At 40.9% G+C, this 27,468-nt stretch overlaps 1 protein-coding gene across 2 annotated transcripts; it reads left to right on the top strand.

Annotated features, from left to right (window-relative positions):
* The first annotated feature begins 331 nt into the window (after nucleotides 1-331).
* NUDT4 (nudix hydrolase 4) lies at nucleotides 332-27,253 on the top strand. Of its 2 annotated transcripts, none has more exons than XM_063322805.1 (5): nucleotides 332-810; nucleotides 14,573-14,683; nucleotides 22,661-22,705; nucleotides 25,119-25,206; nucleotides 26,762-27,253. In XM_063322805.1, exons 1-5 carry the CDS (start codon nucleotides 712-714, stop codon nucleotides 26,962-26,964), a joined length of 546 nt encoding a protein of 181 aa, XP_063178875.1. In that variant the 5' UTR covers nucleotides 332-711; the 3' UTR covers nucleotides 26,965-27,253. The 2 variants fall into 2 exon arrangements, with proteins under 2 accessions (XP_063178875.1, XP_063178876.1); XM_063322806.1 differs by having other exon boundaries at nucleotides 338-810; nucleotides 25,122-25,206.
* Nucleotides 27,254-27,468: the final 215 nt, after the last annotated feature.

Below are 27,468 nucleotides of genomic sequence, written 5' to 3'. Positions count from 1 at the left end.
CCACCCCCGGGGCAACGGCGGCCGGTGGGACGCTGTGGGGGACGGCGGACCCCGAGCCGCGGCCCGGTTCCTGTCAGCCAGCGGCGCTGTTAGGGGCGGGCAGGGGACGAGACCAGCCTGGCCCCGTCTCACACGGAGCGCGGTTCCCCTCAGGGGAAGGGGCAGCCCCCACGACCGGGGGGGCCCGTCGGTGACTAAGCACACCCGCCGCCGCGCCGTGACCGGCCCTTTACCTCTTGTCCCCTCCCGCCGCCGCGGCCCCGCCTCTCCTCTCCTCCCCTCCCCACACACACACCCCGCCCGCCCGTTGCCGCTCCCGGCGCGTGCGCGGTGCGGCGCGGCGCGCGCGGGCGCAGGAATGTGCGTTACGGTTAAATAGTGGGCGCAGGGGCGGCCGCCGCGGCGGTTCGGGGCCGGCGGCGGTGCCGGTGCCGGTGTCTCTTCAACGGCTGAACCGGGCCAAGCCGGGTCGAGCCGAGCGGGGCGGCGAGGGAGCCTCCATGGCGCGGCGCGGCTGCTGGGGCGGTGGCAGCGGCGTGGCGCTGCTGTGACAGGAGCTTGGCAGCTGGACTGGCCTTTCCTCCTACCCCGCTCCCCAGCCCGGGGGGAGGCCCCGCGCCGGCGTCCCGGGGGGCGCGGCGGCGCTCGGAGAGCGGAGCCGTGGCAGCAGCAGCGGCGGCGGCCGGGGGCAGCCGGCGTGTCACCGCCTCTATGATGAAATTTAAGCCGAACCAGACGCGGACGTACGACCGGGAGGGCTACAAGAAGCGGGCGGCGTGCCTCTGCTTCCGCAGCGAGCGGGAGGACGAGGTGAGCCCGCCGAGCCGCCGCGCACATGGGCCGGGGGTGGGCGCCGGGCCCGGGCGGGGTTCCCTTAGCCGCCGGTGCCGCGTCCCTTTGTCTGGCCGGGGGGGGGGGGGGGGGTGGGTGGGCCCGTCCCGGGGGACCACACAGAGTCGTACCGGGGCACCCTAACCAGGGGGAAGGAGCGACGGGCGCGGAGCCGTGCGGATCCTGCGCCGGGAGCGGGGGCGTCGGCGGCGGGCGCGGAGGCTCCGCGGCGGGGCGCGCCTCTCGCCCACCATCTTGGGGCGGTGCGGTGGGGCGCGGGCCCACGTGCGCGGCGCCTTTGTGCGCGGCCGCGGGCGGCGCCCCTCGGCGGGACGGAGTCGGGGGGGGGGGTGGAAGGCAGCGCCCGGGGAAGGGTCCGGGATTCGGGATCGAACCCCGGGCGCCACTGCTGGGTTATCCTTTGTGTGCCCGCGGCACGCGGAAAACCGGTTAACGCGTAATGGCGCATTGAGGGCAGGGCTGGTGTGGCCTTTAGGACGAGCCCCCTGCCATGCCTGGTGGGATTAAAAAAAAACCAAACAAACAAACAAAACACCACACAAAAACTTACATTTGAAAAACTTGGGGGATTGCCTCCCCCCCCCTTTCCCCCAAAGAGAGTAAAATGCTGCTTAAAAATATTTTGCCGGCGGGAGGGGGGCGTGCTGCGGTGTTGGATGTAGCGGGTCGCGCTCAGCCGGGGTTTTATGTTGCAGCAGAATCGGGAGGTGGCAACAAAAGTTGTCCTATATCCCTGGCCAAGGTCAATTGCACCGGCCGTTATCTGGAAACTTTGCTGATGGTTTCGTTGCACAATGCGTTTATAGGCTGTCTGTGGCTGGAAACGTACCCTTCCCTGATTTTCCTTTTCATTTTGTTGGTTAATAGCTATAAAATAACTACAAAGGTTAGGGCTTGGGTGTGGTTCCCCCCCCCGCCTTTATCTATATGCTGGAAGAAGCTGGTGTCCTACGTAAACTGTCAATATGGCAAACTTCTTCCTTATTTTTAAACATCTAATAAGGGATATAATGCAGTAGGGAGAGACGTGATCTCAAAATACTGACCCTGGAATTTAGGGAAAAAATTTATATGGAGTTCTGGTATATGCCATTCCCTACATGGTGTAAATACAGCTTTGGGATCACGCTGATCAGTTTTTCCTCATATCACAAAGGACAAAGATGCCTAGCAGAAATTTTGTTGGATGCTACTCCAGCTCAGGCTCATTTGGAGTCCAAACACTTGAGTCCCTCTTACAGCTTGCCTGCACCAACTGGAGTTGGAAATGCCTGGTTGGGGTCACCTTTGTCAGTAACTTCCATTCTTTCTTAACTTTCTGCTTCAGTTTATATTTTCTTTCAATCTTTTATCCAAATGAGACCACTGTCTGCTTCAAAAATTATTTGTGTGTAAGGACACTGTCCAAGGCTAAGGACAGTAGCAGCAGCTTTGCTGGACTGTGTGAGAAGGGTGGATGCTGACACTTGTTGCACTGGAGCGCTTTGGGGTGTTGCAGGTGGAGCACCTGTACGGCTGGCACGAGGCTGGGATTTGGCATTGTGTAAGTAGACACGACTTGAGGACAAAATGAATAGGATAACACCCAAGTCAGATTTGAGGCACAGATTAAGCGTGTGGAAACAGTTCAAATTATTTCCTGGTAAGTCACTTCCAGAAGAGCAATGGCAACATCTTGAACTTGCTTAGCCATTTCCCAAGTGCCAGCTCTATCTGTATCAATACAGAAACCATTCCTTGAAAGTTTGATGCCTGACTGCTAAGTGTGTAACTTGTATCACCAGGCACGTTCCCCAGATTGGCTGGATGAGACTTGCCTCCGCTGCTGTTGAACACAGTTGTCTTAATTTGTATCTGTGTAGGTCTACTTCAGACTCCACCTAAATGTCTTCAGTGTTTCCTTTCCAATTCTCTGGAGATCATACCATCGATTTTCAGCTGACCTGCATCTTTAAGTTCAGGGTAACTTCTTCTTTGAAGGAGCACAGTGGCAGTACCGGGGGTGACTGGAGGGAGAAGAGAACAGCGGCAGACTTCTGTAGAAGCTATTGGGGAAAAAAAAATAACTAGTTTTTGTAGTTGTTTTAAACTGCAGGGTTACTACCCCATAAGCAAAGAGTTGCTAGACATCGGAGGAAAGACAATAGAACAGACAACTGAAGGCGATCTTAAGCGATATTTCTATTTTTAGGAGTCTTAAAGCAAGAAATCAAAATCTTAACTTGTTTGGTTTTTTTTTTTACTGGAGATAACATCTGCAAGACTCTGTCAACGCATCACATTCCACTTCTCAGCTGGTGGAAATCTGCGTTCATCTGGAGGAAGGAGTATCTGCATCCTCTGATACAAATCTTAGAATTAACTTGTCTTCCTACTTCCATTCTGACTCTCTGAGAAAGTCCAGTCCATATCCAGTTGTGCGTGTGCTTTAGCTTTTTTCCTTCTTTCTTGCACTTAGCTTTCTGACGTATCTGCAGTCAGCAGTTCATTCCTTTCTTAGGACCTTTTTGATGGACTTGAAGTCTTACAGCCTTGTCTCCTAAACCATTTTTCACTTTTTCTAGTCATCATGGTAGCTTTTTCATCTCCCTCAGTTTGACAGCCATATTTTTTGAGTGCGGGCGACAGTTGTGGTTGCTTTAGATGGAATCTCACTGTGTTGTGTAAAAGGTTACTAATACTTTTCTAGCTACACCAGAAAAAAGCATTCTGATAGGACCCATCTTTGTCATGATTGTAAAGCTATCCTGTAGTCATCTTGTGATTAGTGGTGGTATCTGTCTCTAACTTGTTCCCATCTTGTGAACTCTCAACTTGTGCCAGAAAATTGTAGTGTCCTGTGTCTTAGATTCACAACATATTGTTCTTAACAAATGTGATCCCTCTGACAACTTCAGCGTGAGATCCTCTGTTGATACCATGACTTACGGACACTGCCTTTCTATTTGGAGGCTTATGAATTTCAGTAACAGCTTTTTGTGATCATCACTAATGAAAATTAGGCCATTTAATATCTCTGTTGTTAATCATCATCTAGCAAAACTTGCTTATTAGGAAAAAGACCAAGCAGCCATATCTGTATTATACTTATTCTACCTTGGTAGCCTTGGTGAAGCCTGTGTTACAGCTGAGTTTTATGGATGATGAAGCAATGTGTCAGTTGAAAAAGACTGTGTTAACAAAGGATGTTTTTGATAAAAATCTACTGTATTTCCATTAATTTTCTGTTCACTTCTTTATTTCTTAATTTGAAACATAGGTGGGCGCTAGATTACCTCTGAGGCAAAATTTAGTCTGCAGGCAGTTTGGAATACAGCTGCTGAACTCCTCCAGCTTACAGCATCCTGTCCAGTTACACTTACTAACAGTCTGCCAGACTTAAAATGGTTGAGTTGGTTTTCTTGGGTGTTACGAGCTGGAAACTGGACTTGCCCCCAGTCTTGCAACCTGTCAAACTCCTCTGCTTTGTCTGGAGAGCTGGCATTGCAGCTGAAAGCATGTACTTGTGAGATGACTGATGGTTGTCCAGATGCACCACTGTAAAAATCCTCCCTTCCTCTTTCTTTCTTTCTTCATCTTCAAGTGATCCAACATATGCCAATTTACTACTATATAGCCCATCTTGGTTTAGATTTTGTAGCCTTCATGCTGTGATATTGTATGATAGGGGGGAAAAAAAAAAATCCTGGAGGAAGCCCAAATAGCCAAGTAATGTGGCCAATAGCTTTGGAATTTTGAGTGTTTTAGAAGAAGATCTCTTAGACTACTGTTATTAAAGTGTTGCCTGTTTTGGTCTCTCAATGCTGTCGTTTTGGCTGAAGAGAGAGCAAGATGGCTAGATATGAGCTTACGTGCTGGCTCCTTCTATCGTTCTTAATGGAAATAAAGCAGGCAGGCACTGTCTGCCCTTTGAATGAAAAAAATCGCTGGAAATGAAGCAGGAGAAATCCCATGAAAAATGAAAGAAGGCTATGTGGGCATGAAATGCGTGGGGGCTGCAGGCTTTTTGCTTTGAACAAGCAAGAAGCTGTTAGGTGTGTGCGAAAATTCAGCAGACTGGGATGGGCTGGCAGATTTGTGTATGTGGAAATGCCAGTCTCTTGAGCAACTAGGAGATGCGGATGGCAGCTTTAGGATAAACCCGCAGGAGAACCTCTCAGTACTGTGAGGAGCGACCGCTTCCATGGGCTGAAATTGCTTATGCATTCAGTACTCCGCAAACACTGTTTTTACATAAAATGCTGCTGTTTTAGGGTCTGGGCGGAGGGTAGGCGAGAAAATTCTTACCTCTAAAAGCAGAGAACGACGCAGGCCTTTAAAGCAGCAAGAACAAATAGTAATAAACATATTTTTCCTAGTAATTTTGATGACTTAAAACGATTTTAAAAGCTAATTTAATTTTTCTCCCATCAACTACATATACAAATAAATGAGCAGTTATTTTTAAATACCTTGAATATAAAACTTGAGTGCGTTCTAATTATTTTGGTGTCTGTAAAGTGGCTTTATGTAATTGAATATAGTATTGAAAGCACTAGTGTTTAGCCAGTGGTTGCTAGTGGCAGATATAAAAAATACTTTCATATACAAAAAAAAAGTCTTCAAGCTTTTTAGTTTTTAATTTTGCCATTTTTGTTGTTTAGCCTTGTACAAGGGATGAAAATAGATGGGAAGGGTTTCCTGTTACTGTTGAGGCAGTAGTGAGGATAACTGTATTGTCACACACTTACGGGAAATGTATATTATCTTTTTTTTTCCTGTAGCAGAGCATACACTTGAATGTCAATTATTGCCTCTTAATTTTGAGTTAAAAATGATAGGTTCCTAACACTGTATCTCCTTTTTGGTCTGATTTAGAGAATTTTATTTCTTCGGCTGTAGAATGTAGAGATTTAAGAAATCCTTGTTTAATCCACCTTGTTCTGGTGGACGCTGTTTTATTATTTTTAAAGATAGTAGTGTTCTTCAGTTTTCTACAGCTGTTGCTTCGTATTAGCAATGGTTTTATTAAAGGATAATAAAGGGAAAGGTAAAAATGTTATTTTTATTTGCATTGGTCTAAATCATATGAAAACCAGAAAGACGTGTTCTAATGTAACCTGATTTATAAAACTAGGGCCCAGAAGTGTCACCTGACTACCCTGGCAAAATGGGATGTTCTAGGAATTACTGTAAATAAACTTGCACAGTGATGAAAGATCTTCCATACTGGACTCAAGAGTTTGCCATTTGGTTTCTTTATCCTTCAGTGTAAGCTCTCAGATGCAAACATACAGATAATGTGTGCTTTGAAATATAACTTGGAGTATGACTATGACCATGGCACCATATTTGTCTGGCGTGTTTTCCAAAGCAACGTATGGACTGCTACAGGTTGCCTAGCTTACTCCATGATTGCCTAATAGAATATCAAGCATATTTTATAATACCAGAGAATAACACATTTCAATATGCATTTCAGGCACACGGTGGTTTTTACATTTCTGTTTCATGTCCCTGCCCTGCTAACATACAGAAGGAATCATTGACATAGGAGGATTGCTGCCTTAGTTTTTCCTCAGCATTTTCTTGATGTTCAGACATCATCTGTGTGGTGTAGGAAGGGGTGTAGAAGAGAATCAAGACCTATAAATAGCTTCCAAAATGGCTCTTTATGTGTCTACAGAGTCAGCGTGTGCTTATGGTGTATCCCCACAGGTTTGCGTGGGGTTCCGCAGTGGTTTAAGCTTGTGTTAATAAAAATAATGGAATCCTAGGTTGCTGTGGCAGGATTTATATCAGGTAACCAATTTATAAAACACTTGTTATCCCTCCTCCCAGAGAAAAACAGCTTTCTGCAGGCACTGCATATCCACCTTGACTATATGTTGGAATCTTTTTTGACAAACTGCAGCTGCATGCCAGCAGTGGAAGCCTGAAAGTTCAGTGGAGCTGTAGGAATTCAGCTGTCCACCACGTCAGGAAGCGTCAGTCTTTACTCATGCCTCTTCAGGTAGTGAAATCAGTCAACCATGAGCTGCTTTTTGTTGCAGCTCAAAATAATTGAGAAATCTTGATTATTGTTTTCCAGTACCTATGGTATTACTTGTCTATGCCATATGAAGGTGTTTTTAACGGATTGGATAATCGCTAAAAATGAGTGGATGGGAGAAGGGAACATGGCTGTACCTGTCTAACATCAGGCTAAGGTGTCCTGCAACAAAATGTGTTTTGTGTTTTGCCCTGTTTCGAAGGTGCTTTTTGAACTAGTAATATTTTGTTTGCGTACTTGAGAAAGTATCCTTTATAGTTTACTTGCACCATCCTAAGTTTACTTTGAGAAGTTAAACTGGTGGCTGAGTTTCTGTTTGAATTGCCCCAGTTAACTTAGTGGTGCTCAAAACTTCCAAGTTACCAGTTTCTGTAAAATAGCAAAGTAGCAGACTTTTTCAGAAATATATACGTGTGTGTATATATGCATATATCTCTAGCTAGGATTTGTAGCCATGTGTAAGAAAACATCTTTTGTAGATGTGCAAGTTTGCAGACCACAGGTTGATGCGTATTCTTTTTCCAGTCTTGTTTGTAGAATGCTTAAAAAGCTTATTTTGATTAGATGGCTTTCACCAGTTATTTCAACTTGAAGAAAGATGTGTTTGGCTTTGGCCAGCCACTGATTTCATGAAACACTACAATCTGACTTAGTGCTTAAGCACTTCAGTGGAACCAGTCCTATAAATGTAAATATTTTAAAACAAATTTTGCCTTCAAAGAGGTATGTTTTTTTTCCAAGTCTCTCAAAGACCAAAAAAAGGCTAAAAGGTTAACTGGTATTTGTCAAGTAACCTTGTCATGTCTTTACCTGCAGCTGAATGGTTCTCAAAGACTTGGAGCTCTTGTTTCTGACGAGTGCTTGGAGGCTGATCCCTTAGTCAAACAGATTATGTTGCTGAGTAACCGGTAAAGCCCTGTTCCCCTGCTCAAGATTAGGCCATGGTTTCAAGTTACAAAGAAGTGGGCAGCAACGTGAGTTTTAGCTGTTCCCCTACTACCTTATGTATTTTCTCCCTTGGACTGTATTGGCAAGCATAAGGGAAGAAGGACATACCATAAAGTGGACTGGGGAGCTGACCCAGTGTGAGAAGTAAAACTCTGTTATAGGCACCTGTGGTGGGTTTTTGTTGGTTTGCAGGTTTTCTTTGCAGCCAGGAGTCTCCTTCTGTCGTATGGCTGGGTGCAAGATCCGCACCCTTCATCGCACCATGAGACCTGTCACATCTGATTCTCCGAAGCATACCAAAGCTTAGGGGGAGATCTAATGTTACAGGTGACTTGAGTGCTTGTTGACGTGAGGAAATGTGTTCTGACTGATGTACCATAGTAGTATAGTGCTGTCTGTTCCTGATATGAACACTTTAGCCAAAGAACAAAACAAAGTACTTTAAATAGGTGGAGAAATGTACTCAAATTCTGAATCACTATAAAAACATGTTAGACGAAAATGTGAATTTCATGCGAAATAAAAATTTTAGAATAGAATTTTAATTGAAAATGAAAGCAAAACTGCTTCTGAAGGTGGCTGATGTTTTTCTCCCTATTGCCATATAACCTTAAAATCACAAGATTTCCAAGGAAAAATCATTTGCAGATCTGTTTTTGAAGTACTATAAAAATATATGCATATATTTCTTTACTGACATTCTGAAGATTAACAATAAAGTTGCACTGACTGATGTCCAAGCATCATGCTGCTGCTTCCAAAAGTGATCTTTACTTAAAGTTTGGGGGATATTTCACACTTTATTTAATATGTTTTATAGACAGAACCCAGTTTTCTGGGTTGCTTTCAAGATGCTGTGCTCAAGTTAATGAGTGTTAGGATTAATGTACTACTAGTTGTTATGCCATTACACTGCTGCTCTGCTAGTTCCTTGTTCATTGAGACTAAATCTTCTTTTTAGCTTCTGTCATAGCTGGGGACTGCTTTTGAGTCTATTGTCTGTGAAGTACTTTGCTAGAGGCTCTTGAACTGACTTAGGCTGATCTGAAATTGGGTAGCTGCAGTCATGCCTTTCTGCCCCAGTTTGTGTGGTGATGACCCTTGTATGGCTGTGTACTGACAGTGCTGAGTGTCTGCAGGCTGAAAACGAAGCTTTAATGGTACCAGCTAGTTTTCAGCTAGATCAGCTTCCTGAACTCATTGTGCCAGTGTAAAGGAGAAAGTAAAGATGTTGCAGCCTTGACTTTAATTAGCTTTTAAAGTGCTGTCAAGTCTGAGCCCAAGGTTTTTTACTACTCTACAAAACTTTGTGCACATTACATCTCCAGTTCAAGAAAAGTCATTCTGAAAATGATTGCAGTAAAGGATGAGGACTATAAGCAATCACTCTACTGCAAATATTTTCAGGAAGGCAGAAGTATGTTCCTTATTAAACGCTATCTGTGTGGCATTGCTAAGGCAAGTTGTAAGACTCCTTTGCGTTTTTCAACTTTCTGGAGTCCAAAAAGAGACGATGGCATTCTAGGGCAAGGATATCACGGTAACCTATAAGGGAACTGAGAAACTGTTTCAGAACTACTGAAATGAGGCAGGGATTCTTAAAATAGCAAAAAGTCTTCAATAAAGGAAATCTCTTAACTACAGTAGCAGGTTGACGTGTGCTTTCTAACTTGAGATGTGTGCTTTTGCCTAAAAATTCATATGGTGAATCCTGCAAATATGATCCAGGGTTTGTAAGAGGTGCTTTTCTGTGCTCCTTAGTAATGTTTCTGTGCTGTAGCATTGAAAGTAGTTTCCCAGTACTTTTAAGGAAGATCCTGAGCTGAAAACAACTGGAAGTTGGAAGCGTTAGGGAACGGTGAAATATTTCCTGTTCATATTCTTCCCTGAACATCTGCTTATGGCAGTTTCCAAACAAACTGTAGGGCTTGATTGACCATTTTGGTTGTGTTTGGGTTAAACTATCTTTATGACTCTTTCAGGTGCTTGTAATGGTGGCAGACCAACCATGTAGATTGAAGTTCTCCATGTTGAGTGAGCGAGGGTAGATTATATTAACTTCCATCAAAGCGGGTCCTGTTTTTCTCAGAATAGGGTGTATTTTTGTATTTTTTTGCCTCTTAATGTTTCTGACACCTGTGAGAGCATACAGTTCATCTGTTCTATAGTAGCATTTTGGCACTTTTTGTACCTGAAAGGTACTTCCTGCTGCCCTTAAGATTTTTCCTGTACTTCGACCAGTTTAAAGATTCTGAGATTGTTCACACGTGCTCAGTTTCACAGGGCTTGGGAGCTAAATGCTTTACCTTCCATGCAGCTGCCTTCTTTTTTCCTTCTCTGCACAGTGTTTAGTCGTACACTGAGCAACGTGGCGTTCTTCGCAGCTGAGCCGCAAGTGCTCAGTGGTCTTTTGGGGGCAAGGAGTGGATTCCCTTCCTCTTGAAAGTAGTTCCTTTTAACTGCCAGTTTTACTAGAAAAAAAAGGCAAACGTAGCTATCTCCATCAGGTAATTCAAACAGCAAGTTGAACATAGCTAGTGGATTAGTGGGGGTGATGAGAGGTAGAAAATAGGGTGTGCAGTGGGTAAGAGAGTAATAGATGTGATCAGGCTGAGAGGAGAGAGCTTGCAAAGATATCTAATGCCAAATCAATAATTTCTGTGGAACCTGTTCAACTGTAAATATGTTTATCCTTGCAAGGAATACATCCTCTATGGAAAAATACCCATCCTACAGTTGGTTTATGGTGGCTTCTGCTGCTCTTGCTTCATTACTTCAAGTTGTGGATGACTCTGTTCTGAAGTCAAAGAATCCAACCGTGGGGGGTTGCTCTGTCTAGCAAGTTTCAACTTTAACCATGATTATTTTTTTAATGTAACTGATTGTAATACAATTATTTTTGTAAGCTATAATGCCCCACAGTTAAGGAAGATAGAAAGCAATAGTATTTTGTATAATCTTAAGTCATTTTCTACCTCTTTGAGTGCCTGATATGAAAACAAAAAAAAATGAGGAATAGTTTTTTGTTGTAATTTGTATTACTCTGAGCTGTTGCCATTTTAGTCTTCTGGAATACATGGCTGCGAACTGTTGCGTAAGTTGCTTTTGACTTCAGAACAGTAAACGGGCCAAAACTTTGGCATCTTTCTGTAGAAATTTTCGGTTGTTTGTCTGCAGGCTTAGCATTTATAGTGAGCAAGTCCCATGATGCCGCATGCCCTGTAATTACCTTTGGGTTTTTGGTTAACCATATCTTGGTTAAGCATATCAATAGGTGCTTATTACAAGTAGGCTGGTTAGCAGTTTCTCTTCCTCACTGCACTCAAAGGTCATTGCTATTCTTGGTTTTGAAAACAAGGTAAAAGCTTGGCTAGTAAGACTTAGTGGAGGAATTTTATTTTTCCTCCTCTCAGCTGAATTCTGCAGATCTGTTCCTTCAGTCATCAGTATTGTGGAAAATAATAGCTTTACCTTAGTCTTTGGAATAGGATAAACTTAACATTATAACTAGTCAAACAGATCTGATGCCATTACTCTGGAAATCTTTTGAAGAAGTGAGTCAGTCATCAGTAGCAAGGCTTTTGCAGAGACATGGGGAGGGCAGTGATCACTTGCAGGTAATACAATACAAGAAATCTCACTCCTTTCTCCGCATTCAGAGATACGTGATACAGATTTCCCTGCATAGTTCCATTGTTTTCTTCTGAGCCTAATGAGGTTATGGTGTAAAATTTGGTGTGCATAGGCCAGGAAAAAAACTTAGGTGTGTGAGACTCTGTAGTCTTGATTTTTTGGTAGATGATTGTAATCTGTGTGAACATGAACTTCCCCAAAAAAGACTGTATGTCCAGGCAACCTAGATCACTTATTCTCCTGGTTTGCCTATCGTACATTATGGGAAGATGAATTGCTGGCGTTTCCCTGCTGATTTTGCACCTCTTTTGACACAAGTGCATTGTGTCAAACCGACCACAGCTTTTTGGTGTCTTCATTTTTAAGTGATCTGTACATTTATAGCCTAGTCATTCAGGTACTGTGGGATGTGTCTCCTGGCCATTTACAGATGGAAACACCTGAAAACTGTATCTACTACATGAAATAAAAAAAACACACCAAAACCAAAAACATGCAAGTGAGTGCAAGATTGCTTGCTACCCTAACAGAAAGAATCTGCGTGGAGTGCTTTTCAGCCTTAGCACAAAATCTTGTAATTGCTAGCTGTCAGCTCTTGGCTTTTGTAGAAATTGATCGCCACTGAATACATTTTTGCTAGCGTACCCCGGGATGGATGGATTCCTAATGCCCTAGTGGCTTCAAATGTTAATGTTACTGGAAGGAAAAAATTGAGCATCTGAAAGTCTCGGGAATATACCTTAGTGTGGTCCCCTGGATTCAGACTGTAAAGGCGGTGGGATCACAGGAGAATAAAGCATAGAGGGAAAGATGCTTGAGAAAATGCTTCAGTTCCCAGGTTAGTGGAGACTTTGGTAGTTGCCAAAATGAACTCCCAAGCTGTAACACTTAGGAGTTTATTGTATGTATAGCTGTAAAGCCAATCTACCCGAGTTTATATATTTTAATGTTGATTGCTTGCTAGATGTATGTTTCTGCTTTTTAAAAGGGTAATTTAAAATTAATAGATACACAAATCCAGCTCAACAGACTCTTGATCAGGTTAGCGGTAGTCAACTATTATATATAAAGGCATAAAAAATTCCTGGCTTTATGCTACACTGCCAAAACCAGCAACCTGACTTACCTCTTAGTAGTAATTAAGAATTTTATGTTTAGCCTTAACTAAAAAATGAATGCTGATTAAAACCATTCTACCAAACCGGGAATGATTTAATGCGATATAATCGTCCTTTTGTTCATCATTGTTGCTAGCTTCCACATGACTGCAGTGAGTGCTAGTTTCATCAGCGGAAAGTAATGTGTAATGCTTATGTCTGGGATCACACAAGTGAATTCATAACTTGATTTTTAAAACTTCTCTTTAAGCATTGCCGACGTGGTGGTTCTTTGTAGTGATACAGATGCTCCACCTACATGTTCAAAAACTTTTTCTAAAACTACGTTTATTAGAGCTGTGTACCCTCTGGGAATTTTTTGTTAATATCAAAAGATCCTAGGAAGCTAAAACCTTTGCTTATAAGGATTGAGTTGAGACACGTTTGTGTCTAACCTTGTTGCCTTTCCTGACTATTTCTAGGATTTTAGATAGCTGAATAAAATATTTGAGTTGACTGAAAATGTGAACATTTAGATCAGTTGCTAAGAATGATTCTGTACTAAATGAGGTCTTTGCTGTGTTCCTTATTTAGCATAGGAAGAATTTGGAGGAAATCAGTACAGTGGAGAATTCTTCAGAGTAGGACAAATCTTGACTGCAAATAAAATAAACACTACAACAAGAAAATACCTGTCAGATAATGCTCTCCTAGGTGCACCTCGGTATGCACACGCATTGTTGCATTCATGAAGGTATGCAGCCACCTTAATTGCACTCCAATTACAGTTTCTGTAGGTGAACCTACACTGCACCACAGGGACGTAGTATAAGTGATAAGCACTTCCCTGTTGCCCTCATCAGGGAATTGTTTCCCTGTTTAATCCAACAGGAGGTGAGTTTAAAGACCATAAAGGTAATTGGTGAGGACCGGACTGTCACTTCAGTCGTCTGGTCCCAGTCAATACTTTAACCTTTAGACTGAGGTTCTTGCTGCTAGTCTTTTAATTGCTTTTAAAGATTTGAGCACTGACCCTGTCCCTTTGCTCCCCAGAGCTGTCCTTTGACTTCAGGGTAGGGCTTATGTAAGTTTTGCCTAGCATATGAAGTGTGTTACTACACAGGTGATTATGTCTTACTAATCAGGACATGACTTGAATACAAGTTAAACTGTTTATTTCTGTGTGGTCCTGAATTGAAGGTCTTATTTTCATTGTCTTCTACTACAAATTACTCTAGATATGAGGTATCCTAGTTTTTTAGACAGGTGGCTAAAATCTTCTCAGCTTTGAATATTAGTTATCAATGACATGACCAGGTAACAGAGTCAAATTAAGTGAAATTAAAGTGTCTCGGAAAAAATAGTTATTAAATTTAGAAAACATTTAAAAATCAATGTATTGCAGTTTTTCCTGTTAAAGAAATGTTAGAAGAAACCAAATTGGACAAGAGCCAGTGAAGTACTCTCCTGATAATTTAGTTTCGCAATATTGTAAGCATGTCATGCTAGCATAACACTTCTTCTAAGAAGCTTGTCTAAGACTGAAAACAAGAAAATTTTTCAAAAGCCCAATTTTTTAGCCCAAAGATGCCATTTCAGAAGAATTAGTTTTAACTTGTGTGATGGAAATGTCTTAATTTTCATGCTTTGCTGTCTATAGGACCCTAAGATTACTCAGTATTGGTGAGTTGTTATTATTTTGTTGTATATCTTCATTCTTGTGCAAATTGAATTATGTATTTTTCACATTGTGCCTAAGCATCGTATGAAAGTGTTTGTGCAAGGAGGTTACAGTGACGTTGTCTTGACTTAGTTGTATTAAGAAGACTGGATGTCAATAACTTCACTTTTTTTTTTTTTACTTCTTACAAATCCTGGTTGCCTATTATGCTTCACTTCTAAAGTCTATAATCCGTCTGGCTAGGTGATGAGTACATTGCTGAAAAAGTAGATAGTACCAAGATTCCTGATTTGTGAGCTATGTTTAACAGTCATTTGCAATTATTTATAGGTGCTGTTGGTAAGCAGTAGCCGATACCCAGATCAGTGGATTGTACCGGGTGGAGGAATGGAACCAGAAGAAGAGCCAGGGGGAGCAGCCGTCAGAGAGGTGTATGAAGAGGTAACAAAAACAAAGCAAAAAAAAAAAAAAAAATCCAGCTTCTTTCTGCTGCTGCTATCTTCAGATGGGAATATGGGAATCAAGAAGAAAGAGGGAACTCTACTTCCTTTGTCTGGGATTTGACTGAGACTTCCGTGGTTGTGAAATTCAAAAGAACTGCAGTTCTGTGTGTTAGAACTGGGGTATACAGTGGTGAGGTAAACTAACTAGCTTGCTTCCCAGCACGCTTTCATTTCATAGCTAAATTTCTGTCTGCCTTTATAAATACTTAATGGAAGGGAAACTGTGACTTTATGCCAAATGACATATTATAGTAGTGTAGCATTTCTGTGTTTGTGCAGAAAATGTTTGACTCGAACCTCTTCTAGAACAGACTGAAGGTGAACTAACCATTAATGTGTAGCCACAAAAGAAAGAGAAATAAACAGACCGTTGAGGAGATTCCAAACTAAACGGATTAGAAACTGATATATCTGAGCAGTTGAGAATTCAACAATAAAAAGGCCTTGTTAAGTACATTTAAGGCTGCTTGTCTATAAAAAAGCACCACAAGTATAGTCCTCCTTTCTTTCTCTGCCCCTATCTCTAGGCAAAACAGAGCTTTAAGTCCTGATGAATGAATGCCATTTCCCTACTCTAGTACAGTAATTAAATTGCAAATTCAAAATTCTGCTCTTTAACTTGCTCTCTATTTTTCCTAGGCAAACTATTTAAAAATGTTAAATGTTACTTGAATATCTAACAGCCAGGACTATAAGCCAAATAAAACTTCAAGAAAAATCAGAGTCACTTGATTTAGCTAGAAATTATGCAACACAGAAGTGCGACCACATATCAACTCTTAATTCTTTATGTCATACTTCTTAAATAAAAGGCATAAAGTTTTGCAGAAAGTGGATGTATCCTGGCAAGTGAGTGAACACAGGACTTCTGCTGGTTTGACTACTATTCACAAAACACACCAACATTGTTGCTAATTAGTATGTATAATGATTTTTTTATTAGCTATGCTATCTAGTGGTTTAGCTTGCTTACCCTTAAGACTGGTTCTGTTGGGTTGTAGAGCCTTGTGAACTTGATGTAGGTGCAACTTGCACCAAATTCTGTCTGCTATTGAGTGTCAAAATGAGATCTTTTGTGAACTGTGGTTTAGTAACCCTGATTCAGCAACCCTCCTCCCCTCTTACATGGGCAACAGACTAGTTCAGTATTCAGCGCTCTTAGCCTTAATGCAGCAAGGTTCAAGCATAAATATGTCTCCATGGTACAAAGTTATTCCAGACTTTGTGTCCAGTTTTGCTGGGGGAGCTAACTTTGAGCTGTGCAAGACATACTCAGGTAAGTGCGTGTGTATTTGTGAAAGTAAAGGAGATAGCCACAAGGCAGTTGATTTGAAAGGAGCAAAGATTTAGAATTCTAGGAGTGAGTCAGCAAAGAATTAGGCTTCTAGGCAATAGTAGCACTTCTGGGGAAAAGGCCTGGCACTTCCCCCGTCGCAAGTTGATGGGTAGGATTAAAAGACACAGGATCGTGGCTTCTTGTGAACGCTGGTAGTTTTAATCACTGATCTGACGTAAGGCACAGTCCAAGATGAGGGACAGTAAAGTCTCATCTCCATGTCAAACTAGAGCTGACTGACCTGTATTCATGTTTGCTTTTTTTTCTTTGGTGGTGAAGAATGGATCACCTTGAAGAGACCTGTCTGCAGTTAGTATGTCATCAAAGTTGCTGTGGGGGTTTGACCAACTATTGAAAGCTGCTTGCATGGTCTGCCTTCTCAGCTTGCAGGGAATGCAGTGCTGCACACAAAGCTCTCAGCCTGACTTCATAGCAAAGTAGTATAGCAGTGAGAGTTGTGACCTGGGGGCTGATAACTGCTACACTTGGGTCTGCCCTGAGACTATTCTGAGGAACGCTTCCAAGTCCTGGCTTTGCTGGCGCTCTGCTTGCAAACTTCTGCAGTGGTGCAGTGGATGGCCCATGAGTGTTGGAGAGGGTTAAGCTGGGATAGCTAAGGAATGGGTATAGAATATTACTGGATGATACATCATATAGTGTAAACTTGTACAAATTTCTCAATGTAAAAGCCCAAGAGTGTGCACGCTGCCCAGACACTGTGAACTTCTCTGGTTCATACAGACACCAAAGTGTTAGATACTTCTGAATTACATTTTTCCCTTTGCATGTGCTTTCACACCAGCAGGCCAAAAAAAAAAAAAAAGAGAGCACAAATCAGAAAGTGGAAAAATAGGAGTACCTGCTGTTATGATGTGAAGCAGTCCTTCCATAGCTCAGTTTTGTTCTTGCCCTCATTTCTTCCTGAGGGCAAAGCAAAAGACTTTCCCATACATCATGGTGGTTCTGGTCAAGAATTGCAGTACTCAGAAACCCTAGGCTGTTTTGAATCCTGAAGACAGAGTAAGCCTCCTTCACTCATACACAGAGCTCTTTTTTTGACTGTGTTTTGTTTAAGTGCTATCGCACATAGCAAGTCTTAAAACCAACTACATGTAAACATGTGGCTTAGGCAGGTGCTTTGATCACCTTTCAGTGTATTGTATGTGCTGTGGTTTAACCCCAGCTGGCAGCGGGGATTACACAGCCGCTTGCTCACTGCCCCCAGTTGCAATGGGGGGAGAATCAGAAGAGTGAAAGTGCGAAAAAATTCGTGGGTTGAGATAAAGACAGTTTAGTAGGTAGAGCAAAAGCTGTGCACACAAGCAAAGCAAAACAAGGGATTCATTCACTCACTGCTTCCCATCGGCAGGCAGGTGTTTGGCCATCCCCAGGAAAGCAGGGCTCCATCACGTGCAACAGTTACTTGGGAAGGCAAATGCCATAATTCTGAACATCCCCCCCACTTTCTTCTTCCCCCAGCTTTATATGCAGAGCATGATGTCATGTGGCATGGAATATCCCTTTGATCAGTTGGGGTCAGCTGTCCCGGCTGTGTCCCCTCCCAGCTTTTTGTGTACTCCCAGCCTGCTCGCTGGCAGGGTGGTGTGGGGAGCAGAAAAGGCCTTGAGCGCTTAGCAACAACCAAAAACACCAGTGTGCCATCAACACTTTCTCATCCCAGATCCAAAACGTAGCACTATACCAGCTGCTGGGAAGAAAGTTAACTCCATCCCAGCTGAAACCGTGCCAGTATGTTAAGCTGCTCTGTAGCTGCTTAGAAAATACGTGTTGTCATCAAAATTTCAGTAAGAGGCTTTATGATAGAAAAGCTGCATGTTGTAAATGACTCAAAAAATGCCAGCATTGTCAGTGTTTGTACACCACAAGAGAAACTCTTTCTAAAGGTAAAGAAGAGAACCCAGCAAATGCGAAGCTCTTGAGTGGTGCTAGCACAGGGGCATTTTGCTCGAAAGTTAAACCAATTTTTATTCACTTTTACTCCAGCAGCTATGCTTTTTTTTTTTAATGTTCTCGAGTAAGGCACAAACTGCCAGCCATGTTCAGCTCTGAACTGTGATTGCAAATACGTAAAGACTTTTTTCAAAGGCTAGGGGTTTTAATAAGCAAAAATCATTTGGTGGCACTTGTTCTACAGCTTCAGAGTTTCTGGGGTTTGATGGCTTGTGTAGCTGATGAGCATTAAAAGCTCATACCTTAAAGTAAAATATTCTTAAGCTACAGGATGAATCTTGTGTGCTGCCACAAGACTGCAAAGTGCCATTTTTAAAGAAAAGCCAGAATGGTATTCAGGGTTTTGACTTGAGCCGTGGAAATTCATACTAACCTTTCTAGAGATGCCTGTCCTTTCTATTTTTATACTAAGGTCAATGTCACCTGGCAGGCTGGTTACAGCACAGTGAACTGAACTGTTACGAGTTTTGTGAATGAATAAACTTCAAAGGAGGCACGCTGTGCCACTAGTTTCAACTGAATTTCTTCAGTATTGGGTCATGCACAAACTAAGCATTGGTTTCCATTAATTTATTAAAATGGAGAAATTGATAGTGAGAGTTGTAATGGCATTTCTTAGTGGTAGGAGTGCTGATACTTCACAAGAGAGCCCACTGGCTCTAAATATCCCTGACTTTCCCAGCAGTAGTTGCATGTTTAAAATTCTTGTTTAAAACCCAAGCAAAGATCTTTGTAGTCAAATCTGTATGCACTGCAGTTGTCCCATAGTCTGTCTGCCCCTAGAATTTTTTTTATCCTTAAATTCTGTTCATGTTAGTGACTTAGGTTTTTACTTCTACTAAATATTTAGTATGAATTTCATGTATGTTTGTCTGCCGCTTCACGAGTTACAGTAATTAAGATAACCTGTCAAGTTCCTTAGGTGCAGTAAGTTTTTACAAACCTGAAAGTAAAATACCAAAATGAAGTTAAACTATAAAGAATCCCAGAAAGATATTAAACCTCATCTAAATGAGGAGCTACTCTGTTAATGAATTTGGAGCTTAGTCTTTAATCGGTAGCATGAAAGATGGAAATAAGAGCTGTTTGCACATGTGGTGTTCGAAGAGAAATACGACACAAATAATAAGGGTGGCAAGCAGATCATGTCCAGCCTCTTAAATGGAAGGAGCACCCCCCCTTTTCTTCCTCCCTCTCACCAAAAAAAAAATGAGACTCCTGCTTTGTTTGTAGTTAGTAGTATATTGAAAGGCCTACCAAAAACACGCCGTCCTCCCAGACCTGTGTGAACATGGTTTCTGATTCTGGAGGTGAATCTGCTGCCAACAGTGAAAATGGCAGTAATGTTATCTACGACCTCTTGCAGGAAATAGAGGAATCTGCTCCAGTGAGTGTCTAATATTTGAAAAAGCATTGGGTGTTACAGGCTAGGACTAGGTAGATAATTTAAAAAATAAACAAATAAAACCTTCTTTCAGCTGAAAGATTGTGGCAGGTACAACGAAACCCTTTGGGTTTTATAAGAGTACTCAAGAAAGGGCAGGAATAGTCTTGCACTGTGCCTTCAGGAGCCTAGCTGTTAAAGTACTATCCAACAGATCCCACAGATAAAAATAACTCTTAAATCTTTCAGATTTTAAGCAACTTTCTGCTTTCAGTCTGGTAGACTGTCAGCCTAAAAATTAAACGGCAGCATGACTCTTGCTCCATCTACAGGAAACAAAAGGCAAGTCTGACCGCACATCTGCGACTGCGGCATGGCTAGAGCTGCCAACAGTGAAGGGCCTCCAGGCCAGAAAGATTATGAGATGAAGTGGCCACTTTTTCCTCTTGGCGTTGGATTTCGACTAATACTAAAATATGTGCATGAATTCAGATTTGAGACCTTATTGAGGTAGTACTAATAGACTTCCTTAGGGAGTCCTTCTGGGGAGGTGTAGTGCTTAATTCAGCTGCTTGTCTGCCAAAAGAAATGCTGTTTTTTCAGGCTTTTCTCCCAAAATTTAGCCTGTCTCAGTTGCTTATTGTAGCCTATTAGATTTTGTTTACTTAAAGAACTGTGTTTTAACAGCTACAGGCACATCATGGCCAAAGGAAGAAAGATATTTTTATTAGAGACAAAATGGTTCAAAGTCTAAGAAATTAACCAGTGTATTGGATTAGAAGCTTACGATTAGGAAAGTGGGAACTTTATTTGACTTTCCAGGGGAAAAGCTGCAGCATTTCTTGGTCCCCTAGCACTTAATTTTGACATGTTTTGAAGGAAATACTTTTGTTAGCAAAAGCACTTAAACTGACTGTGAATTTATTATTTTTTTAGTGGGACTTCTTGAACTAAGGAAGATGAGTTTATTAAACTAAGGAAGATGAGCTGAATAATTACTTTCAGAGAAAAATCATGGGACTCTAGTTACCACCTTTTTATACTTTTGAGTATAGAGGTTTCAAAAGATACTGCTGTCTGCAGGAATGATGTTTTAGAAGCACATATCTCTGCCTAGAGAGTAACTAGGCATCAGTGACAGCAATCACATTTACGTAGCAACATCTGGTTGCACAAAAGCTTTGGGTTTAGGGGGGGGAAGTAATTTTTTCCCTCTCTCTGGTAGAGCATAGTCCCCTTCAGAGCAGTTCCTTGGCACTTGGAAAAGCTTTTCGTAATGTTTGAGAAACCTGCAGAGTCTATACTGGGCTACACAGAGTCATGCTGTTAAACCGTATCTTGCCATATCTATAAAGATATTAAACAATCTTGGGTTTTTGCTGCAACTTTAGGGGAAAAAAAATGAAGAAATTACAAAACTTGCACAGATAAAACTGCACACTTGGACACCTCAAGTATTGCAAAAAGACTAATCCCGCAGATTCATGTTGTTACTTTTGATGGAATAGGATGATGGATAATTGTTTTTTTTAGTTATTTAGTTTGACACAAAGTAGAAATCTTAAAGGATATAGTGATTCCTCGATATTACTCCTTGAGAAGAAAGGCAAAAATCAGGGACAGAAGCGTAAGCTTGTAGCCTTCTAGGTTCTGTGTCTCTTCTTTTTAAAAGATACTGTAATGTTGAGGAAATTAGGACTGATCAGTAAAACATTTCTTCAGCCTGTGTTCCTTTAGGCTAATGATTGCTTTTTCATTGCCCAGTGTAAAGCACAAGGAGTCTTCAGCGCCTGTTGTGGCATAGCTGACGCTTTCAACCAAAGTAAAGGTCTGTCACTTTCATAATTAATGCGCTGCCTAATCACTTATCTGGCAGGTCCAGTTATATATTTCGGCTTCATGAGCTCTAACAGATACCTCTGTCATCACAGCAGACAGCCAGAAGAATACTGTATGTAGTTTTGCACTAACTTTAGGCTGGCTCTTGCTCTAGATGAGCAAAATGCTTGTTGAGTTGCAGGGGCTGTGATCAGACTTCCCTCATCAAAACTGCTTAATAAATAACACCAGCCATCTGCTTTCTTTAAAAAGAAAGACGCAGAAAACATTCACTTGCAAAATCTTGATTAGGCTTACTGCTAAAGCCTGCCCAGTTGACTGTCAAGAGTTACTCATTAAAATGTAATTAAGATCCATATGGTCCTTTATATAAAGACATAAGACATCAGTAACTTTCTTTGGTTAAAGCTGGAAAACAAAGACTGAAGGCTGGAAAATGTCATCTTAGCGCTAGGAAGCCCTATTTTAAATATCGGTTATACAACAGGACAAAAAATTCTAAATATGGCCTTGTCTACCAGTAGACTACATATGCTTTTATGTCTCAGGCGTATGGACTCAGAGTTGTTTAGAATAAATGGATTATCACAAACTACTTCTTTTGGAAGAGGCATTATATATTACTTCTGGAAAACCAAACCCTAGAGTCTTAGAACATAACGACCACCTTAACTGTATTGATAAAAATTACTGAGCGCAGGCTGACACACGCAGGGGTCGTTAAAAAAAGTTGTAGTAAAACTCTAAATGTAAAGCCTTTTCTAATGTTACTAACTAGAAGAATTCAAAACTGTTTGTAGAGAATTGGGGTTATAAATTTGATTTTAAGCTTACATGCCAAAAGCTACACTTCCATATGAAAACTAGCATACATTAAGTCATTAAGATCCACCCAATAACCTTCAGTTTAATTTGTTGCTGTATTTTGAAGACTTGGACTTAAGTTTCTGTGTAAAATAGAAATGGGATTTTAATGATTCCTTCTCTAGATTTATTACTACACTACTTAAAATTCTCTCTTGTCCTGTCTACTTCCCTGGATTACTTCAGTATTGAATGTCATTTATCTCTCTAATAAAATACAGTACACAAAGATGATGGTAAGTAAAATACTATTTTGTTCTGAAAACTTGAAAGATTTATGCATTCTTTGATCCACTTCATTAGGACAGGCTTTTGTGTTCTGATGCTCTAAATACTCTAAAACTAAAACTCCAGAAGCGATGCAGCGTTGTCTAATTAAAACTTAAGTTAAAACACTTGCTTAAATAACACTCACAAGGAGGAGTAATTCACTTATGCTGACGTAAGAGGCTGGTACTGATATTTTAGGGTTTTTTAAATTAAAAAGCACATGTTAACACTTTTTCCTGTTTGTTTTGTAGGCTGGAGTAAAGGGAAAGCTAGGGAGACTGCTTGGGATATTTGAGGTGAGCTATTTCTTTTACCTTTTAAAAACAATGTTCTTTTTTTCTGAGAGCTGATAAACTACAGAAATGCAACATCTGCACAGCAGAATCAGACTTAAGTTCTTAAGGATTATCTGCCTTTAATTTTGCAATGCTACTGGAAATGCTGTGTTAGACAGGTGTTTTCCTTTAGTCGTTACATGATATGGGAAGGTTTGAATAGGCAGATTTCAATGTACTTCGAACTTTCCTGGGAAGATGATGTTAGTACTTGGACAACATCTAGAAGGTTAAAAAAAAAAAAATGAAAAGAACATTGATAGATGTAGGATTTCTGAAATGTCACACATGCCTTTTTGGGGGCGATATTTTGACTTTTCCTCTGTGGTTAGATTTTGCTGAGATATTTCATTATGGCTTTGATTCCCTAAAAAAGCTAATGCTTTGGATTACAGGTAAATCTAACCTTTTTGCAATGCTATGTAGTTCAAAACTTGTATTTCATAATAAACATCAGATTCTGAGCTACTGACAGCACAGGGATGCGTACTAGATATAACTCTATTTTGGTGTTGGCGTTGCCCGCTTCTGCTCAGCTTCTGGATAGGAGTAGACTGTAGAAACGTATGTGTGAGCCTTCAGATCATAATACATCCAACATTATTATGTTGTGCTGTATGATGGGTGAGAGTGGAAGTCCCTTAGTCTAGTAGTTAGGTATGAATCTCCACAGTTTATATAAAAGCGACTTTCGGAGGCAATGTATTCCTGATAGGGATTTCCTGTGTGAAGTATTACTTGGTAACGTATGACTACTCAATACAACGCTAAAGGTGTTCCCATTGTGAAGTATGGAAACCGTGACAAAATTAAGAGAAGTTTATGTTTGTAATTAGTAGCATTCACTCTACCTGTTCCCTTTTTCTGATTTGTTTTGGATTCATGAATATACCTGGATGGTCCTATGCAATAAGAACTTGTCTGTTTTTAACTCTGCTGGTTAGGCTGCAGAAGTATTCCATATTTTCTAGCTCAGATCAAAAAAAAAAAAAATACGTGTCATCTTGTTGCCTTAAAACTGGGGCTGCAAGGGATGATGATTCTTTGGTAATGTACCTGTCTGTTCTTCTGAAGCCATCTATCACCAACGGTCTAGACCAGGGGAGATAAGTGTTCAGAGTGGCACTTCTCTAGGTTACTGCTAACTGAAATTGAGGCCCTGACTCAGTTTCACAACATGGTCCCACAAACAGTTGTTAGTACCATTGCAGGGGGGCACACGGTGCAAACTGGAGATGGAAGTAAAGAGAAAATGGAACTGATACTGCTGCTGAGTCCTTGCGTTTGGGAACTACAGCCAGAAATACTGGGGTTTTTTAACGGATGTATTTACTCCCTTTAATAGTGATATTGACAAACAACTCTCTTGGTCTAGTTTTATTTCCTAGTAAAGCACAACAGTTTAAAACTATACTATGTTTGTAGTGAAACAGAGTGAAGTAGGAATGTTCATTGGCATGAGGATAAAACCATCTGTAAGGGGAGCTTGGGCATGACATCTCTTGGTTCTTAATACAGTTGTAATTATAGATGGTCCTAGGTTTTCTAGGAGCCCAGTTCTTTTCCAAGGGGCGGTGCGGTGTGGTGCGGTGCGGTATGGTATGGTTAGTGGGGCAGCACCTCTAAGAGTGTGCTGTGGAGGCAGCAGGGAGTAATGTCTGCACAGACCTGGTGTGGCCTGGCTGTGGCACATGCACCTTCCCCTAAGCAGGCTACCTCTGTCAGTCTCTGAATTTGACTTGCCTCATCCGAAAAGTGTGTGCTTTCTGACTAGGTGGTTAGTGCTGTTAACGTGGCTAACTTGGCGAGTGAACAGATGGCAAGGATTTTCACATTTGTCATGATTGCAAACACAGGTTATTTAATTTGCCTCACTTACTGAGTGAAACCTTATAGCCAGCATTGCGTAGATGATCTGGCCACATGATACAGTGGTTCCATCTTACAAAGTTTTTTTTAATAACCTTTCATCTAGGAACATGAGTTGCAGAAACAGTTTTAGCAAATGCCCTCTACTGTGGTAACTTACGACATACGTAAAAGATAAGTAATGGGCAGTACTAGTAGACAGCTGCTAATATTTAACTGGATGACCAAGAACATAGTTTGGTCCCGACTTCACAATCTTCAAATTTGTGTGGATTGTTTGATTGGGGTTTTTTTAGCCTTGTAAAATAAAACAGCTGTTGTCTCAAATAAAACTTCAGTTTTCCCATCCTTTTGGGCCTACTCAGTACAGATTTTATTTAGTGAAAATCAAAGCCAGGTTTTGCTGGCAAGTGTCCTTCAGAGTTAAGTAATTTCTAATCTTATAGTTGTGGTAAGTCTGCAAGCTACTTTTTGCTGAGAATTAAAACGTCTACTTCTATTCAAGCAGAACCAGGATCGGAAGCATAGGACATATGTTTATGTTCTTACTGTGACGGAAATACTGGAAGACTGGGAGGATTCAGTTAATATAGGTAAACCTATTCTCTGTCTTCATGTGCTAAACTTGAAATGTTATTAAGCAAACGTTTTTTCATTTTCTGAAGCAATTCATATAACTCTAGGGGAAATACTAATTCAGTTCTATAAACTGAAGTTACTGGAAATAGTGACGCTGTTCTTCGATGCTTTTGTACACATAATTAGGGTTGTTTCCAACACACTGTGTTACTCTTACATTATATTAATTAGGGTATTCTAAGTATTAATATGGAATAAACTTCATTATTAGTTGCTGGTGCAGCTCTTAATCTTGGTTTTAGGCCAAATATTGTACCGATGAATTATTTTTTGCTTTAAAAGTAGAATGTTTTGCTGTCTAATACTCTGGGGTGGTTTTGAAAGTGTCTTTGGAAAAAAACTTTGGAAAGTTTCCCTTGATTCTCCTGGAGGAAAAAAAAAGAAAAGACTAGTATTTACTTTCACCTTAGGCTTATTTTTCAGTACAGACAGGGCTGACCTTAAGAGTTTCCTATATATACATTTGTGTCATACAGATGCTGATGTCATGCAGTTTAATTAGACTAAAATACTTCATGATGTTGTATGGGTCTTACACTTTGAATTTAATTAAGTAAACATATTAACTGGGTTTTGTCCTTAATTAAAGGAAGAAGAAAAAAAAAAAAGAAAAACACCAAACAAACAAAACTTAGTGCGTTTGTCCAGCTGAAATCTGAGTTAACTAAGAATTGGTATAAAAAATTACATCCTACTTTGGTTATGCTTTGCCTCTTTCAGGAGGTGGTGCTTTCGGAGTTCTAACATTCACAAACTTCGCACTATTAATCTCTCAACAAATGTCATGTGATTGTAAAGGGTTTTCTCAAAACTGTGCTCAATTTTTCAGGTGGATGGAGCATGTTTTGTTTGTAAAAGTATCAAGTTGTGGGGAGTACACCCTTTTAATTTCACCTACTTTTAACAATACTATTGTTGACCTTGTTGGCCAAGTCTACAAGGACTTACTTGCCTAACAAAGATGGTCTTGGGACTATCTTACTAAGGCAAGTCTTGGAACTTAAAAATATCTCTGGTATAAGGTATATTATTTTTGAAAACTTAACGCTAACCTGAGTAACTCCGTACATGGATGTTTTGAGTATGGAACGCTGCTTTCTAAGTCAGGCCAAGCCATTCTTCTGTAACTGCACGCATCTTCTTTCTTCAGATTGGTTTTGTGCTAGGCATGACAATGTAGAAAGGCAGTGTTAAGTAATTTAAATTATAATATCCTTTTCTGTAAGGACTTTTGGAGCATATGAACAGTCATATGATCTGCCCAGTATCTGCTTCAAGAGAGTTATCTTCTGAGAGAAATCTGAAAAGCTTTATTATGAATTCATTTCAGTAAGCTTGAGTGATCTCCTGCCTTCATCAGCTCTTTCAGTGTCTCTTCACTCTGCGTCTTTTGCCTGACAACTTGAACTTCTGAAGTAAAAGAAAGAAAAAGTGCATGATCAGGTAGCAACAAATGGTGCTGTTACAAATTTGTAACTCTCTCTTTCTTTGTGGATTATACTCATTCAGGAAGGAAAAGAGAATGGTTTAAAGTAGAAGACGCAATCAAGGTCCTTCAGTGTCACAAGCCTGTTCATGCAGAGTACTTGGAAAAACTGAAACTGAGCTGTTCACCCACTAATGGAAACTCTGTGGTTCCCCCTCTTCCAGATAATAACTCCTTATATGTCACTTCTGCACAGACTTCTGGGTTGCCCTCTACTGTGAGATAAACATTTGGATTACCTTTTTATTCGTGTCATCGCAAGGGGAGACATCTGTGATCACATGTAGGCATCTGTATAACTGTCAATTCTAAGTGAAATATGTGAATGTGTCATAATGTCAAATTTATTTTAACATGTTTTTCCTTTTTAACAGTGTAAAATAGTATTTCAGCAAACCAAAGCCATATATGGATTTTTTTAAGATGCCTTAATAGGCCATTTTTTTTAAAAAATAAAAAAAAAGAAAACTGAGTATATAAATTTCCATATCTGCTAAAATAAAATATGCATCTCAGTGGTGTTCAGCTTATTTAAGACTTGTCAGTTTTAGTCAGTAGTTCCGCAAGAGTACTTGCTTAGAAGAAAGCTTGAGCAAATAGTCTTCTACTAAACTTATTCGGTATCCGCAGATGAAGCGCTAAGATCTTAAGATGGCACTGTTTGGGTAAATGGGCGTGTTGAAGGCAGACATGCGTTAAGTGTGACTACGATAAAGCACTAAACCACCTT

The sequence above is a fragment of the Chroicocephalus ridibundus genome, chromosome 1 (genome assembly GCF_963924245.1).
Source record: "Chroicocephalus ridibundus chromosome 1, bChrRid1.1, whole genome shotgun sequence".
NCBI classification, from domain to species: Eukaryota; Metazoa; Chordata; class Aves; order Charadriiformes; family Laridae; genus Chroicocephalus; species Chroicocephalus ridibundus.
Note: the sequence above shows the minus strand (reverse complement) of the source record. Positions and strands in the feature narration are given on the sequence as shown.